At 43.7% G+C, this 19,412-nt stretch overlaps 1 protein-coding gene across 1 annotated transcript; it reads left to right on the plus strand.

Annotated features, from left to right (window-relative positions):
• Positions 1-9,264: 9,264 nt before the first annotated feature.
• LOC309347202 (IgGFc-binding protein-like) lies at positions 9,265-19,374 on the plus strand (the record flags this gene model as incomplete). The annotated part of the gene is made up of 5 exons (XM_081871542.1): positions 9,265-9,290; positions 11,878-11,937; positions 14,821-16,056; positions 17,868-18,208; positions 18,706-19,374. Exons 2-5 carry the CDS (start codon positions 11,880-11,882, stop codon positions 19,372-19,374), a joined length of 2,304 nt encoding a protein of 767 aa, XP_081727668.1. The 5' UTR covers positions 9,265-9,290; positions 11,878-11,879.
• Positions 19,375-19,412: the final 38 nt, after the last annotated feature.

The raw sequence follows: 19,412 nt of genomic DNA on the forward strand, positions 1-19,412 counted from the left end.
TCCTTTGTTCTCCCAGCCGCATGGCCGTTTTCCAAAGTCTCCTGTTACCTCATCCGGTCAAGGCTTGACACTCCCCTCTCCCTATAAGGTAATCATTGCCCAGAGGAATATCAGGGGGCACCCTGCAGTATTTACAAGCCTCTGCCTTAGCTGTATGACTCCCACATGCCCTCTTTCTTTATTTTATTAATCAGTCATAATTGTCCGTTCCAATACGATTATATCGAGTGCAATAAGCGACTCTTGTGAAACCGGAAGCGGGCCGCGGACTGGAGAACCATGCAGAGATTAACCATATAGAGATTAAGGAAGGAATACATTGAAGACAGCAACACAAAATAATGCAAATAACTACTATAATGATCACTAAAATTAATAAATGTCGAAGCCAACTTCCATCCGGAAGCCAAGAATATAAGAATTCTGATTCCAAGCTGCATGGTAGGCTTCCTTTGTAGTTTATAGCCATGCACTTGTGTCACTCCTACAGCACTGAGATTGGTCACTGTATGTTCCTGTAAGAGAACAAGAGCTATTAAACATGAATTTCAATGTATATTGACAGTTTGGATATATGCCCCATGATTCTTTCCCCTCTCTAATTTGAAAACAAATGGGGGCAGGCTCGTGGAGGGTCAATTGTACTGGAGGCCAAAAAGTTTGGTTAGGTGATATAACATTTGTAAATTGAAAAGATCCATTAATAGGCACACCGTGAAGCATTATGCCTGAATGGCTGGCAAAAGGGGGCATGTGCATATCAAATGCATACACGGCCAGCATCTAGAAACATGCAATAAACTAGTAAACATAATCATATCTTGTACAAAAGTATTATCCCTCCATATCTTATGATAATTTTCTCCCTTAAAAGTCTTATTCAACAACACAGTTCTTCTAGTTCGAGAGTGGCTGAGCCGTGGATGCTGCCAGCCAGAGTAGGATTCTGATGACTGCAGCTTGCCAGCCGATAGGGTGAAATATGGTGGTTTCAACTGGACTGTGTCGTCTGCTCCTCTTCCTTGTATAATGGTGCAGGAAAGGATGGCAAGGCAAATGGTGAGGAAGGCAAACACTTCCAGATTGCCAGATGCAGTTCGTGTGTAGCACCTCTAGGTGGCGCATGCGGAAAGGTTTCGATGCTTCGTCCACAAAATGCTGACAAAGTGTAGGGGAGTTCCGCATGCTGTGAGACAGGACAACCCACTGATATCGCTGGGTGGGCTGCAAATTGTTATATATTGGCAATGTAAAAGCAAACCATTCCTGTCTGCTGGGGCCAGTGGGATGAAAGTGGTTCAATGTGGCCGAAAGTCAATTGTTCAGAAATAAGCTATTCAGAAACGAGATGGTGCCATTGCTGCGGATTTTTCTTTTGGTGGAGGCCACTCTACCCACACTGAGGTATCGGTGATCTTGGTTTGCCACGCTGGAAACGTTGTATTGGTGGCTACCGGCTGGTTTTTATTTTGCGCTGCCACCAGCAGATGAGCTGCTGTACCTACAGACTGACAAATGCGAAGCATAGCTGCTGTGTCTGTGGCAGGATTGTGTATTATCAGGTGCAACGCAACCTTACAATCCTCATTTGCATTTTCAAAGGCCAATTGTTTGATAATTATTTGTTTGGCTTCAGGATTTTCAATTTGTCTACTCACTGCTGTAATCAGCCTGTCCATAAAGGAAGAATATGATTCTCTAGGTTCTTGTCTGATTGAACCCCACCTAGACTGGATACTGGTGGGTTCCGGGATTTTTCTCATTGCTTGTTGAGCAGCTAGAGCAGTATCCCTCAATAAGATCTGCAACAGTGTGGCTTGTACTGAGGCCTGATCAAGGGGCCCACGCCCCATCATGGCGTCCATCACATCTGCAAGGGTAAGATTAGGATTATTCCCTCTTGCTTGTTGCAGTAAAGCAGGAGCATAAGCACGACAGGCAATTTCCCATTCATGGGCAAACAATACACCTGCTGATGGGGGTAACACTGTACGTGCCAAAAGCTTGATGTCATCTGGAACCAACAGCTGGGCTAATGTAGCTTCCAAAAGAGCTTGTGTAAATGGAGCTTGCAGTCCATTTGTCCTAACTGACAATTGCAGTTCTTTCAAGATGTTAAAGTCAAAAGGTTGGTGCTGGGCTTGAGTTCCTGCTGGAGCACCAGCAGGGGGCACAATAACAGGGAATGCCATGGTATCCTGTGATAAGGAACAGGCAAGTACTGCACGTTGAAAGGGGGTCGCTTGTTCTGCTGCTGAAAGAGCAGGGTCATTTCCAGCCAGACCACTGTATTTTTGCAGGATTGGGTCCTCTGGTGAGGCACTGTAATCTGGAGGTTTGGGGTCTGGGGCTGCTGGCAAAACAAGTGCTGGAACACATGGCATAACAGCATGCTGAATTAAGGAAGTTGAAGGTTGTTTTGGCAATGCAGCCATGGAGATATTTTTTGGTGATAAAGAGCCCATAGCATAACGAATCTTGCACCAAGCATTTAAAATTCAAACACCGAAACTGGGATGTCCATGAAAATGTGCTCCAATCTTATCCCATTGTGTTAGTTCCCATGTCCCCTCTGCTGGAAACGAAGGACAATGCTCATCGATGGCCAGAATGAGCTGTATCAAATCACCCTCAGGAACTTCCAATTTGTTGGAGGAGAGGAGAAATTGTAAGTCTCTTAAAAATTTCTGTTGCGGAGATGACAGGGAATTGCCCATATTTCTAAAATCAATATAAAAGGGATCGAACTCACCAGGGATCCTTAGATGAAATCAGCACTGTGTAACCCTTTCCGGGCGTGATGAGTCGATGATCGAGAAGCCTCTTACAGTTTCCTTTGAAGTTTGAAGTCAGCCTCAACTGCTTCCTTTAGCCTTTGAAGTCCGTCTCAACTGTTTTCTTTAGTCAGCCTCCTTTCTTTTAAGTTTTCCTCTTCTTTTAATTGAGCCTCACACGGGGCACCACTTGTTGGAGCCAGCCATCAAAAGTGGTTTAGCATAGCAAAGATCAACTGATCGTCTTTGTTATGTTATGCAGTTTTCTTTTATAAATTTTTATTAAGATTTTTCAACGATTTTTAACATATTCAGAAATTTAAATTGCATTTTACATTTTCAATTACCTCCCCCCCACGACTTTCCCCAACTTCCCTTTCTGGTTTATAATATATTTATTTATTCTGTTCATAATTTTGTATACCTTATATACTAAAACTAATATTATATTCTTAATCTATTCTTGACCTTTTTACCTCATATTTGTGTTTTCTGTTTATATTTGTCAAATCCTGCAAGTGAGTTCATTTCAATGCATTGTTTCTGTTTGTATATCTTAAAGGGTTCCCAATCCTTTTTAAAGTCATTATTGTCTTTATCTTTAAGTTTGCCATTTCTGCATATTCCATCAACTTTTCTTGCCAATGTTCTTTCTTTGGCATTTCCTCGCTTTTCCATCTTTGAGTTAATAGGATTCTGGCCGCTGTTGTCGCATACATAAATAGATTCTTTTTCTCTTTTGGTAACTCTTGCCCCACAATGGCTAATAAAAATGCTTCTGAACTTTTAACAAAAGTTATCTTAAACATTTTTTTCATTTCATTATAAATCATATCCCAATAATTTTTGATTATTTTGCAATTCCACTACATATGAAAAGAAGGTACCTTCCTTTACATTTCCAGCACTTATTATAGCTCATTCAATACATTTTTGCCATTTTTACCAGTGTAATATACCATCTGTACATCATTTTCATATAATTCTCTTTTTTTAAATAAATATTTATTAAAGTTTTTCATAATACAACAAATATCACACTCAGAAAAAAGAAAAGAAAAAACAGAGAAAAAAACAATCAAAAATAGCACAGCAAAAACAACAAAAAACAAAGAAAAAATTATTCCTTGCTTACTATCTTTGTAACCCTCTTTCCTGACTTCCTCACATCTCCCTTTTCTGTGTTCCCCTTTACACAATCAAATTCAGCAATTTTCTACCCTCTTTCCAATCTTGTACCCTATTTATACATTTCAACCTATTATGCCTTTGGTTTCTTTTCCTTTCCTATTAAGCCGTTTATCACATATTCTTTATAACTTAGTCCCTTATATCATTTGTTTAGTCACGACATAACAATACTCTGGTCTTACCCCTTTTTTTCCAAATTATTTTTACATATTTCTTTTTACCAAATCACTAATGCCATATTATCTTTATATCCAACATCATTTTAACATTCAAACATTTTACAGTGTTTTTGGAGGTATTCTTTAAACTTCTTCCAATCCTCTTCCACCGATTCTTCTCCCCGATCTCGGATTCTGCCAGTCATCTCCGCCAATTCCATGTAGTCGATCACTTGCATCTGCCATTCTTCCAAGGTGGGCAAATCTTGTGTCTTCCAATACTTTGCAATAAGTATTCTTGCTGCAGTTGTTGCGTACATAAAGAATGTTCTATCTTTCTTTGGCACCAATTGGCCGACAATGCCCAAAAGGAAGGCCTCTGGTTTCTTAGGGAAGGTATATTTAAATACCTTTTTTAGTTCATTATAGATAATTTCCCAGAAAGCCTTAACCTTTGGGCAAGTCCACCAAAGGTGAAAGAATGTTCCCTCAGTTTCTTTACATTTCCAACATTTATTATCCGGCAGGTGATAAATTTTTGCAAGCTTGACTGGGGTCATGTACCACCTATAGATCATTTTCATTTTTTCATATAATTCTCTTTCAACAATATGCAATCAGTAAATTTTAAATTGCTCTTCCATAACTTTCCCCAATCTTCCATTTGTATATTGTGTCCTATATCTTGTGCCCATTTAATCATTACTGATTTCACCTTCTCATCTTTTGTCTCCCATTCTAGCAATAAACTGTAGGTTTTCTTTAGTTACTTACTACGTATTCTCTTCTTTTATTTCTCTTTGGAATCTAGATATGGTGTAGCTAAATCCTTTCCTTATTATCTTCCTTAAAGATCTCATTTAAGTGCTGATGTTGCAGCCAATCATAAACAGAATCTTTGCTTTCATCATAATCTTTTAATCTTAATTTCCCTTCTCTTTCTATCCATAACTCTCTATATGTCAGCCATTTTGCCTCCATATTTATTCTTTTGATTGACATCACGTCTGTAGGGGCCACGCACCAGGGTGTTTTTTGCTCTAATAGATCTTTATATTTTTCCCATACCTTTATCAATGCTTTCCTAATTATATAATTATGAAATCCTTTATGTATTTTCACTTTATTATACCATAAATATGCATGCCAACCAAATCTATTGTCGTGCCCTTCCAAGTCTAATAAATCAGTATTTTCTAATTTAATCCAATCCCGGATCCAAGTAATGCAGCTTGCCTCATAATACAATTTTAAATCTGGAAGATTTATTTTATATTTTATTATCGGCCTCTTCCCTTTCCAGATAAATTTAGATTTATCTTTTTGCCACTTCTCGAGGGAAGCCGCATCACTTATTACTGGTATTGTTTGAAATAAAAACAGCATTTTTGGAAAAAACATTTATCTTGACTACTGCAATATTTCCTATTAAGGAGTATGTTATGTTATGCAGTTTTCAACCAATAAAGCTCAGTTCTCAGGAGTTACTGGTATGATGGTGCCACAGAGCCACCCTCCCAACACCAGGATTTCTGCCACTTTATATTCATTTATTTATTAAATTTATATATGAGGATTGTGACAGGGTGGAGCGAGGCAGGGGTGGACCTACATCAGGTTTCCTCAAGCTTGGCCCTCCAGATGTTTTGAGACTACAATTCTAATCATCCCTGAACACTGGTCCTGCTAGCTAGGGATCATGGGAGTTGAGGGCCAAAAACATCTGGAGGGCCAAGGTTGAGGAATCCTGACCTACATTTTTGGGACCCTGAAGCTTGAACTGCTATGGGGCAGCATACGGGGTACAATTAAAATAATTATTTAACATGCTGGATGCAGTGGTACCTTTGTTCTCAAACGCCTTGGTACTCAGTCAACCTGGAACCCAAACACTGCAAACCTGGAAGTAAAAATTCCAGTTTGCGAACCTTTTTCAGAAGCTGAAAGTGCTCCATTTTGAGTGCCATGCTTTTGTTTTGAGTGCCACACTTCTGTTTTGAGTGCCACATTTCCGTTTTGAGTGTTACGCTGAGGTCTGTCTGTTTTTGCTATTTATTTTGTGTTTTTGTTTCACAGCCCTTTTTTTGTTTTTGTGACTGTGTGGAACCCAGTTCAGCTACTGATTGATTGATTGTGTGACTGCAGTACATTGTTTATGGCTTTCATTTTATGGATCAATGGTCTCATTACATAGTAAAATCCATGTTAAATTGCTGTTTTAGGGGTTGTTTTTAAAGGTCTGGAATGGATTAATCCACTTTACCTTACTTTCTATGGGAAAGTGCACCTTGGTTTTGGAATGCTTTGGTTTTGGAACGGACTTCCGGAACGGATTAAGTTTGAGAACTAAGGCACCACTGTACTTTGACTGCCTATGGAGTATTTAGCCTAATGCACCCTTTAGAGGATAAGAAAAGTATTTGCAGAGGCCGCTCCATAACATGGGATAGAATGTGCTAATACATCTCTAGATTCTTGGGCAGGAGTGGGGAACTTTAGGCTCTCCAGACATCACTGAATAACTCTCCCTTTTGCAACAGCAACAAAAATATAGCTGTGATGGAAAGAAGGCATCTTCAGCCAATCATTTTATTGCAGGCTTCGGTGCAGGTCTTGTCTCAAATGTTCCTGGCAGGACAGTGGAAGATAAGGACTCCTCCCTGATTCTTTGCTGATCAGATTGCTAGACTCCTTGACCCACTGACATGTAAACTTATAGAATATTGCTTGGCCCAATCACAGTTTATTGCTTTTCTGTCAAAGTATGTTTAACGAGGGTGATATTCTGACGTAGCTCTCATACCTCCTTGTTTGCTTAGCTGCCCATCCTTGAGCTCTGACAATGATCTCAAGTGATAAAATTCTTTAAAGGCTTCTTCAAATAGTTTTAAACTTGTACATAAAAACCATTGCCTCATAGGGGGAGAAAAGGAAAGATAATGAGATTTTGCTCTTGAAGCTGTCATGTTAGATGGCCACACCCACATTTCTTCTGTGTGGGTATGTATGGGTTGGAAAGCTGTGAGTGGCTCTCTATGTTTCTTACAGGCTCCAGTCAGGGCAGAAGAACCCAAGATCTAATAGCATGGCCAGAGCTGTCTCCAGGAACTGCACGTAACTTGCATTCATAGGATGTCAGTGGGGCCAGATTACATCTTCTCTTGTAATCTGCCATTAATTGGTTTCAGAAGCAAAATGTAATGAATGTGTGTGTCCTCTCAGCCCTGTACATAGAAACAAGGGTACAAGGGACTAAAATAGGTGTTTCTTTCATCAGATGCTGAGTAATCCTGAGCCAGCTGCAGAATTTTACTGCAAAAGTAGGGTTGCCATATTTCAAAAAGTAAAAACCAGGACACCCTGAAAGTTATGGTGGCTCCAACATTGTTGAGCTTCTTTCTTAGGAAAACACTGAAATTGTTGAGTTTTTCTTAGGAAAACCCCAAAGGAGGGCATAGGAGAGGTTCAATGGTTGCAGCTGCCAAAGGATCTTGGGTATCTTTGTACAGTAGATGACAAAGTATGACCCATTAAAGGTATGACCAAGGTGGATATTTCATGGGCAATCCTTATACAGGCTCCTGGAATCACTGACTTTCTCATTTAAAAGTACTTACCAAGTGGTCTGAGGGTTGTATGCTCCTTCTATGTTCCCCTCCTCATTCCCACCCCTTTAAGCCCCCCTCCCTGATGGGATTGCCGCTTGCTTTCAGTGCACATTGCGCAGGCCCCCTGAAAGTGGCAGAACTTGATGTTGTTCAGTGGACAGCATTCACCCGTGCTTCATGGAGGCCTGGCAATCCCATAGAATTCAGCTTCCGCTGTGTGCCATAGTCTATTGCTGAGAAACCTTCTCTGAATTTACGCAGAATATTCTGTAGAAATATCTACACAGACATATAGGACCAGGGTGATTTTAAAAATTCAGTTAAATTTCATTCTGTGTGCATGTGTGTGTGTTCTAGCTGCCTTTTATGTTGTGTGGTCAACATTGTACGTGGAAATATTAACCAGCTGAAATATGTGTTGGAAGTGTAAGGAAAAGGAGGGGACATTTTACCATATGTGGTGGGACTGTAATGAAATTAAAAAGTTTTGGGAAATGATATACAGTGGTACCTCGGGTTACATACACTTCAGGTTACATATGCTTCAGGTTACAGACTCCGCTAACCCAGAAATAGTACCTCGGGTTAAGAACTTTGCTTCAGGATGAGAACATAAATTGTGCTCCGGCGGCGCAGCAGCAGCAGGAGGCCCCATTAGGTAAAGTGGTGCTTCAGGTTAAGAACTGTTTCAGGTTAAGAACGGACCTCCAGAACGAATTAAGTACTTAACCCGAGGTACCACTGTACAATGAATTGAAGAAAATGTTCCATCTAACATTTGTTAAGAAACCTGAAGCATTTCTGTTATGGATTGTAGGAAAAGACTTGCCAAGGAAGCTGAAAAATATCTTTATGTATGCGACAACGGTCGCAAGAGTCCTAATAGCACAAGGATGGAAGAATGAGGATACTCCAACTAAAGAACTATGGCAAGAGAAACTGATGGACTATGCAGAATTGGCAAAACTGACACATAAACTACGGGACAAGGATAACTGTGACTTTAAAGAAGAATGGGAACCTTTTACAAAGTACTTAAAGAAGCAACAAAGTGAACTGGACTCCTTGGCGGGCTTTCAATAAACACTCACAAACTTATTTTTTGACAATAATCAGTCAGATAAATTAAGGCTTTATACAATTTTGTAACATGCAGAGAATAGCATCTGTAATGAAACCAGAGACTGGAGCTGAGGGAAGTTGGGGAGGGAGGGGAGGGTGGGTCGTCTTATGGGAGGGAGAAATGGGGCGGGGGGAATTCAGGATAATATGTTTTAAGATAATATGTTTTGTTCAAATTCCTAATAAAAATATTTTTTAAAAAAACCATTGTATGTGGAAATATTAGATTCCACTGGGACCCTGTACTGTAACTAGAATTCTGTACTGCACCTGGAATGTTAAATTTTATGGATGAATGTTAAAGGATCCAGTTGAACCTGTCTTTCTCTCCAGCCATGAGGAAATGCAAATAACACACTTCTGGGATGAGGATAAAGGGAGCCTATATATGGGGATGAAAATAACTCAATTGCGGGATGCACAGCACCCTTCTGCAGGTGAGTATATGCTAAATGATGGTCATGCCCTGCATTTCTGGATGATTTGAGGATGACCATTGCGGACAACACAGCAAGGCTGGCAGTAGACATTTCCAGGTTTGATACTGGGATTAGAAGAAAATGGGAACATCACAACATTTAGTGGGTTTAGATTCTGGACCAAACTAGGGCCAGAGAATCTCTCGCTCTTCAGATGCTGTTGGGCTCCAATATGGCTTGTCCTCATGAATGATGGGAGTTTTACTCCAGCCATAATTGAGTTCAGCTGGGGAATTCAGCATAGATTGAACTCCAGCTGGATCTCATAGAATCTGAGAATGTTTAAACTTTGGCTGGATCATGTTCATTGGTTTTAGCTGCCACCTTGTAAATTTCATCTAAGAATAAAGGGTTTTAGCTTATACAGTGGTACCTCGGGTTACATATGCTTCAGGTTACATACGCTTCAGGTTACAGACTCCGCTAACCCAGTTTAAGAACTTTGCTTCAGGATGAGAACAGAAATTGTGCTCCGGCGGCATGGCAGCAGCAGGAAGCCCCATTAGCTAAAGTGGTGCTTCAGGTTAAGAACAGTTTCAGGTTAAGAACGGACCTCTGGAATGAATTAAGTACTTAACCCCAGGTACCACTGTACATAGGGTCCAGCTCGTAGGGGCTGAGGTCCCTTTACGCCCCCATAAAATATTTGAGGGGGGCCAGGGGCTTGCCATTCAAATGGTGTGCATGTGCCATGTCTTGTGATTGATTATGTGAGGCAGGGCTTACCGCCCCCCCCCCCATATTTTATTCAGGTTGGCACCCCTGAGCCTATAGAAGCAAATGCAACAACATAGCTTTATTGGTCTTTTAAGGAGCTACAGGGTTCCTTACTGTTCTCCTTAACTTCCTTTGTCCTTCAGCACAGGCCCATCCTATTTCAAACGAAACTAAACACCCATCTAGCCCAGTAACCTGGTCTCACAGGTCCCAGCAGATGCCTATGGGAAACCTGCAGACAGGACCTGTGTGCAACTGCACTCACTCCACTTGTGCTCCCCAGGAACTGGTCTCCAGAGGCATATGGCTCATGCTGGCCATGGATGGACTTAACCTTCATGAAGGACACCCTTAGTCTTTAGTCAGGGAAGTCGGCTCTTGTTTAGGGAGGTGGGGATTGGGGAGCCACAATCTAGCCACCACTATAATGGACACCCTTCATTGTTCACACGGGAGGCAGGGAGGGCCGCCATCTTAGATGGCTTTAAAAGGGGATTAGCCAAATCTACTACATTGTGGCTACTACCCACAATGGCGATGTCAAAGAGAGTGTAATTTTGAATTCCAGTTGTGGAGAAACACAGGTGGGCGGAGTGCTGGTGTGCTCATATCCAGCTTGCCCGTTTCTCTCAGGCACCTGTTCGGCTACTGTGAGAACAGGATTCTGGACTAGATAGGCCATTGGCCTGATCCAGCAGGCTCTTCTTAGGTTCTTAAGTAAGTCTTCAGGGAGCCTCAGGAGTGTTTTGTTCCTACATGCCAAGATGGAGAGACTCTTCAGAGATAAGTTCACAGTAACTTTTGGGAGGTGACAGCAGTGTGACACACCCATGGAACATGGGTAGGCAAACTAAGGCCCAGGGGCCAGATCCAGCCCAATCGCCTTCTAAATCTGGCCCACGGACAGTCTGGGAATCAGCGTGTTTTTACATGAATAGAATGTGTCCTTTTATTTAAAATGCATCTCTGGGTTATTTGTGAGGCATAGGAATTCATTCACTTTTTTTTCTTTCCAAAATATAGTCTGGCCCCCCACAAGGTCTGTGGGACAGTGGACCAGCCCCCTGCTGAAAAAGTTTGCTGACCCATGGTCTGGAACAATAATAAACTAGCTATGTTTAGTGGTGGCTGATGCCCATTGTGATTGGATCAGCAAAGGCAGGGAGGCTAACAGGCAAAGGCAAAAATATCGACAGATGGAACTGATTGCTGCTAGATTTGTCCCCATCTCCTTCCCTGCAGGGTTCTAGGAGGGAAACCAAGACTAAGAAGGAGGACACTGACAGCCAGGCTTGGTTGCAAATACGAAGGCAGGCAGGCAGAGTCTGGCTGAGGACAGTGCCCCATAAGCTCCAGTCTCCATACTCCATTAACTTACCCCATATGTACCCACTCGACCACTTCAATCGGCAGAATTCTCACTTTTACAGGTGCCGCGTAATACTCACACCACATCTGTAAGAACTTGATTGTTTACTGTGGCAGCACTGAAACGTTGGAACTCCTTGCCTATTGATATCAGGCAGGCTCCTTCACCGTATTCTTTTGGGTGCCTGCTGAAGATATTATTATTTAGGAAAGTCTGTCCCGTTTGTATGAGTTTTAATTTGTTTTGGGCTATTTTATTGTAGCCTTAACTTTCTGTATATCTTAAATGATGGTTGCATTTTTAAAAAAGTAATAATTCTGTCGCTTTATTTTTTATCTTTTCTGTAAACGCCTTTGAGGTCTTTTTCTACAATCAAGTGGTATATATATCTATCTGGTGAAATAATACAAAAATAAATAATATCCAAACACGAATTCTTCTCTCTCTTTCCTTGTCCAGCCATGGGGAGGACAAGCTTCTTCCTCATCTGCCTTTGGGTCTGGAACTCAGCATTCTGGGGTGAGTATTAATGAGAATGGAGGAAATGGCTTCCAGCTGAAGAAAACAGGTGGGAGAACAATATGCTTTTGTAATTAGAAGGCAAATAATATTTCTCTCTCTCTCCCAATGGCCTGACAGGCACCTGGGAGTTTCCAAGAGCTCTGGAATGTTGATGTATCAACTGAGAAAAGAAAATGGGGCAGGGGAGGTATAGGGAAAACAGGGAGGCTGCTCAGTTTCCTAGCAGATAAATTTGAGTCAGGGGCATAGCAGGGAAGGCTTGCTGGGGTGAGCGTCCAAGGAACATTTTTCTTGGGAGTGTGCTGCTTATGCCATCCTCCCTGAGCCAGCCCTCCACCATGGAGCTGGCTTGGGAGAGCGGTTGGAGGAGGACACGACAGCCATGCACCCTTCGATCCCAGGCCCTCAAAGGTGGGGCTGGGATCAAAGGGTGCATGGCATCCTTCTCATGCCACCCTCCCTGAGATCCCAGCCTCGCAAAGCGCTGCAGGGCCAGGTGCACTTTGTAAGGCTGGGATCATTCCAGCCTCACAAAGTGGCTCGGGGTTGGTGTTGCTCTGGCTCTGGCTGGGCTAGTGAATGGCACTCTGTTTGCCCATACACTCTGCCCCCTGAAATGCGTGCCCCCCAGTCACTGGTGGAGGAAGGTGAGGGTGGGGGGGCATCACCCTGGGTGCCATCCCTGGGGGAGGGTGACAAAATCCTCTGGGCGGATCGGTGGAGTGGCGCTCGCCCCCCTGCCACTGCTGTGATCGTGGTGGCGGGTTTGCGGCGGCAGTGCTGTGCACGAATCGCAGCACCAGCGCCACACGTGGATAGCAGCAGTGGTGCCATGCGCAGGTCGCGGAGGTGGGATCGTGGCGGCACCCCCGTGGGCAGATCGTCCCGCCCCTACCGCTCCGGATGCTGTAACCGGTAGCTATGCCCCTGCCCCCAATGCTATGGAAACACGCTCCACCACTGATGTGAGTATCGGGTAGAGGAGGAGAACTTGGTCTGCAGGGGAAATGTTAGGGGGTTGGGAGAACCCTCTTTCTTTTCTTTTCTTTTCTTTCTTTCTTTCTTTCTTTCTTTCTTTCTTTCTTTCTTTCATTTTCTTTACGAAACAGATGCTTTTTTAAAAAAGAAAAACCTGAAGAAAAGAAGAAAAAGCGAAAAAAGAAAATAGTATACCGCTATTACAATTGTTAACAGTTAAAAATGACCATTTTTAACCTACTGCCTTTTGTATAAATGACTTCAAAATTTCAGTATACTTGTCATTGCAGAGTCTATGTCTATAAGCAACCCATTCATAAATGGGAAGTGAAGTCAGGTCTTCAATCCATTGAATAAATGGAGCTTTATATTTATCTTTCCAATGCAGCATTATCAGTCTTTTGGCCATAGAGAATCCATTTACGCTGTCTGGTTGTCAAATTCCCTACAGTAGGCATACAGTTCAAAAGAATATTATCCTTTGAAAATTTTAGCTTTTTCCACACAGTCATATTTATATAATCCATGACTTCCCCCCAAAACTTACTAAGTATAGGACATTATAAAAACATATGTTATAAAGAAGCATTACACTTATTACAGCTCCAACAAAATGATGTCTTAGGCAATCCTTTTCTATACAAATGTAGTGGAGTCCGATAACTTCTAAATATTATTTTCTGTTGTATAAGTTGTAACATAAGGTCCCCTGACACCCTTGCTATAGGAGTTAAAACACTCCAGTTATATAGGAAACATAGGAATCCCCAGTGCTTTCTCTCTTTTTTTGCTAATAATAATAATAATAATAATAATAATAATAATAATTTTTATTTATACCCCACCCTTCCTGGCCAGAGCCAGGCTCAGGGCGGCTAACACCAATAAAATCACAGTAAAACCCCAATTTAAAATACAGGTTAAAATGCAATTTAAAATGCAGCCTCATTTTAAAGTAGCTGATAAACCAAGACCATAAGGGGAGGGAAACATAAGGGTCAGACTGAGTCCAAACCAAAGGTCAGGCGGAACAGCTCTGTCTTGCAGGCCCTGCGGAAAGATGTCAAGTCCCGCAAGGCCCTAGTCTCTTGTGACAGAGTGCCGGGGCCAGTGCTGACCCTGGCCCTAGTTGAAACCAGTCTAACCTCCTTGAGACTCAGGACCTCCAAAGTGTTGTTATTTGTGGACCTTAAGGTCCTCTGCGGGGCATACCAGGAGAGGCGGTCCCATAGGTACATGGGTCCTAGGTCGCATAGGGCTTTAAAGGTCAAAACCAGCACCTTAAACCTAGGTAGAAAAAAAGGTGCTGGAATTCACTCAAAAGACCAACCCCAGAGCCAAACGAGGATCTCTTTGGGTTCTGGGGAGAGTCTCCTTGCCAGCCAGAGACTTGTTGAGGCTCCTCAGCTGTGGCATGGGGAGCCTTCTGTGCCTCAGCTGAGCAGCTTACTGAAGCCCCATGCCCCTCTGGCTCACGTCTAGATGTAGGATAGAGAAGGGTGTGTGAGCGGGCGTAGAAACTGGCCTACTGTGGAAGGGTAAGATTTACATTTGCTGCTCTGCCCACATTTGCCTCTGGCCCAGCCCAGCCTGCCCTGGGGCCCTCAGAAAGTTGCCTAGAATGAAATGTGGCTCTTACAAATCCTTAGAAATTAACACATGAGAAATTGATGTGGACCAGAGCCATCCATTTCTACCTCAGTGGGAGTACACAGCCCTTGTCCTGGCTAGATGAAGACCTGGACGAGAGCATTCATTTTAGGGGGCAAGGGAATACATGGAGAGGTTGATATTGCAAACAGAAGGCTGGAGGAGACTGAAATCATTCTAACTCAGCATGTCTAACCTTACAATATCCTTTACCACCCTCTTCTTCACTCTCTTTTCTGCCTGCCCTTATAGTTACCTGCCTTGGTAGGAGCTTTGGGACACATTTTGCCACCTCCTTTATGCAGAATTTTGACCAGCAAGGCAAGCTTGAAGTGCAGATCATCGCTTACTCTGACTCGACCACCGTGACAGTCTCTGTCCCTTGTGAAGGCTGCCCGCAGGAAGAGAACTTTGAAAGAAGGCTCACTGTCGATAAGGGGAAGATGGTGCAAGTTGAGCTCCCAAATTTTGTGGAAATCATCGGCAGCAAAGTTTTCTCTAGTGTTGTCCAGATCCAGTCAGACAAAGATGTGTCGGTGGTGTCCTTGAGCTCCAAGCCTTACAGCACAGAAACTGCTCTGCTCTACCCTGTGAGCAGTTTAGGGACTGAGCATTATGTTGTGGGTCCTGCCATAGGCCCTACAGGATATTTACAAGAGTTTGCTGTCTTAACCACCCAGGGACCTAATGTGGTCGATATCCACCTGACGAGCACAACGACCTTCAATGGGCAAACATACACCGCAGGAAGTAAACTGAGTGTGACACTAAATGCTTTCACTGGAGTCCAGTTGCAAGGAAAAGGTGATCTCTCCGGCACTAGGATTGTCTCTCAGCTACCAGTGGCTGTCCTGTCTGGCCATGCCTGTTCGTGGAGGTACACTAAATGCAACCATGTCTTTGAGCAGCTCCTGCCCGTGTCCAACTGGGGGAAGACGTTTGTGGCCCCTCCTATACCTTGGCAGACCAAAACTGACACCCTTTATGTCTCAGCATCCCAAGCCACCATCCTGAACTACCAGATGGGTACATCAAAGCAGACGATAAGCCTGGGAGGTGGGCAGATCCAGCAGATTCAGATCTCACCCCAAACCCCAATCTACCTCTCAGCCGATGTTCCGGTACAGGTGCTCCTCTATAGTAATGGTGGGAGCACCCAGTCTTTTAGCTACGACACCTTCTTGATAGGGATTCCAGACATTGAAAGTTACAGCCTCTCGTACAATGTGAATGGGCAAGTCGGCTTTAAGAACTCTATTCTTTTGGTGGTGAAGAGTTTGGAGACTGGTGGTCTCACGGTGAATGAGAATCTCCTGAGTGGAGTGAAGTGGAGTCCAGTTCCTGGCTCAGAGTACTCTTGGGGGAGCTATGACCTGCCAGATATACTTGTGCCCTACATAGTGGCAAACCCCCTGTCCCATTTTTGCGTCATCAGTGTGGGCATTGCAAATATGAATGGCTATGGGTCGTGTGGTGCCGGCAGAGACCGTAAGTAGAAGGTTCCAAAGCTTATCCATGTGTTTGCTGTCTTTTTATCCTGCTTTTAAGACAAGGAATAATAATAAAATACATGAGGGCTCTGACAAAGAAAGGGAAGCAGAGGGAAAAGTTAGAAAGGGCAGATTGGTTCCTCAAGGTAAGAGCAAGGTAGGGAGTTACAAGAGAGTGCTTATATCCAGTTCAGACCAGGCACATCTTCCTTTGCTAGCAGTGGCAGCCAGAGTCCATTGGGACTGGTGGAGATAGAAGGCAGAAAGGTCAATAGTAGGTGGAGTTGAATCAATGACAGGTGGGGCAAGCTAACTCGAGGTTAGTCCCCATCCTTCTCGCTTCTGAGTTATACAAATGCTACACTGAGAGTAAGGAAGAAGGTGACACTCAGAGCCATCCTCTGGACTAGATGCAATTAAGAATGGAGGCAAGTGGAAGCTGGCTGAGGGAAGACTCAGGTTGGTGGGGCAATGACCCTTGTGCCCCACTAGGTCAGCCAACACTCTAGTGTTCTTTCTTCAATAGCAGTTGATGGCTCTTGTTCCTTTGGCCAATGGTTGGGGTTAGGGTGTCTTTCTGTTCCATTCTGCAGTTCCAGGACCACAGACAGGTAGAGCTGAGCACAGTGGTACCTTGGTTGTCAAATGGCTTGACTCTCGAACACATTGACTCCTGAATGCCGCAAACCTGGAAGCAGGCGTTCTAGTCTGCAAACGTTTTTTGAAAGCCGAACATCTGATGCTGCTTCTGTGGCTTCCGATTGAGTGCAGGAATCTCCTGCAGCCAGTCGGAAGCCGTGCCTTGGTTTTCGAATGGTTCTGGGAGTCAAACAGACTCCCAGAATGGATTAAGTTTGACAACCAAGGTGCCACTGTATGCTTTAAGGTAGGGAGGGGGGAAGCAAGCACCCGTTGCTTCTTTGGCTGATTGATGGGGCCAGGTTGTTCTTCCCCCTGCCTTGACTTTCTTCCTGGCATGCAGATGCTACAGCCTCTCAGTAGCCTCAGGACCCTTCTGTTACCAATTTCCAGAAGACAACTCAAAAAACTTGAACCCTATGTAGGGATTCAAGCTGCAGAGAGTGGGAGGACATTCAGAAGTGGGTAGCACCCCCCTCAGCAATAAAATGGCTACACATACAGCTGTGGGACCCCTGCTGCCAGTGCCAGGTTCATGGGGGAGGGCAATTCACTTGGGCTTCTAATCTCAGTCAATGCCCCCATTACGAGTAAGAGGGAAAAGAAATGTCTTCTGTTTAAATCAGGGATGAGAAATCTGTGTCCCACCAGGTGTCATGGGCTCCAGTTCCCATCATGCCTGACCATTGGCCTTGCTTGTTATGGTTGATGGGACTTGGAGTCCAAAACCATAGAGAGGGCCAAAGGTTCCCCATTCCTAGTATAAATAACGCCTAGTCTCACTAAGCAGGAGCAGCACTAGGGGGCAATGTGGTGCAGGTATCAGTCATTGATTGTAGACCTATAGTAAGATTTAAGAGATTTGACCCCATTTGCTTGCAATAATTTTTATTCTCCTCATTTATTTTAAAAATAATGCTCATAATTTTGAAAGCAACTGAGTTTAGGGATAGTAGATGAAGCAATGTGCAATACGGCAGCCAAGTTAAAAAGTTTCCATTGTTGCGATAATATTAATCAGCATGTTTAATTTAATAGTTTCAAGATCTGAAAAAGTGTTTGAAACTAAAAATATGAAGCTATGCTAAATCTTCAAAGTGGTAGCAAACTTTGTATGAATTCTAATTGGTTCAGAGTGCAGGCAAATAACTTCCTCCCTCCTGTCCTTAGCTGAACCAGAACTCACCTGTAGCAATGTGCTGTGCCGAAGAGGCATGGTGTGCAAGATGATAAATGGTCAACCGCACTGTGTGCCATCCTCTAATGCTACCTGCTGGGCAATGGGTGACCCGCACTACAACACTTTTGACGGACGCAAGTATGACTTCCAAGGCACTTGCACCTATACTATTGTCAAGACACGTGCTGAAACCTTTGGACTCCCATCTTTCCATATCTTTGCCAAGAATGAAAACCGGGGGAACAAAGCAGTGTCCTATGTGACCGTGGTGACAACTGAGGTTTATGGGTATACCATCACCATGACCAGATCAGAAATTGGTTTTGTACAGGTGAGTATTGATCGATTCAGAGTTGATTCAGAAGGCAAGTTCAATGCCACTTACGAGTCCATGACGGCCATGTGAGCTGATGGTTACTGCACTGGTGACATTTTTAGACCCCGCCATCTTGACCTATGAGACATCTTTACATATAAGCCACCAGCAAATTTGTACCTGGCATTGCTAGGGAAGCAGAAGAAACCAAAGGATCAGTGCAGCTTCTAAAGGTTCCTTCCATGATTCAAAATGCCAGCCACTCATATCCAAAGAAAGAGGAAAACCTGCTCATGGATCTGAGGAACAAACATGTCCAATTTGGTTCAAATCCATGCAGTTTTTTAAGGTTCATGGCATCCAGATGGTGTCCAATCGTATCCAAAAACAGCCAAAACTTGTAGCCCAATAGATGGAGAAGCAGGCTTAGCTTAGTTTAGTTTAGCTTCTGCTGCTACACATGAGCAAAAAGTGATTTTACCCTCTTGTGTCTTTCTTCCTCTGTAATACAGGTCAATGGTATCCGGGCACACTTGCCCATTTATCTGAAGGGTGGGAACTTGCAAATTTTGCAGGTTGGCACCTCTGTCATACTTTCCACGGACTTCCAGCTGAAGGTATCTTACGACTGGAGTCACCATCTCCGTGTCACCATCAGCAGTGCTTATCAGGAGGCTGTCGGTGGTCTATGTGGGAATTATAACGAGAATCCCAGTGATGACTTCGAAACCCCTGCAGGCACCACAGCCCCTAACATCCCAGCCTTTGGTGAAAGCTGGGAGGTGCCGACTATTGGCAGCCTTTGCTGGCATGATTGCAATGGGCCATGTAAGCCTTGCGAATCCGATCAGGCCCAGAGGTATGAGTCAGAGGCCTACTGTGGTCTGCTAACCAAGGTTTCCAGTGGCCCCTTTGCTTCTTGCCATGCCAAGGTGCCCCCCACAATCTACTTTACAAACTGTGTGTTTGACGTCTGCTCCACCGAAGGCAACAAACAGTCCTTGTGTGATGCCCTGGCAGCCTATGCCGATGCCTGCCAGAGCAAGGGAGCCCAAATTGGTGACTGGAGAAGGGACTCTGGATGCTGTGAGTATGCAAAGCAAGGAAAAGAAGGGGATGAACTAACTGAAGGGGGCCTTGTTTCAGATGGGGGTCTTAAAGGTGAGCGGTCTCCTAAATAACAAGCCACCGTTCCCAGGATTCTCTGGGGGAATCGTAA

This window comes from Podarcis erhardii (assembly GCF_964252035.2).
Source record: "Podarcis erhardii genome assembly, chromosome: 7".
NCBI classification, from domain to species: domain Eukaryota; kingdom Metazoa; phylum Chordata; class Lepidosauria; order Squamata; family Lacertidae; genus Podarcis; species Podarcis erhardii.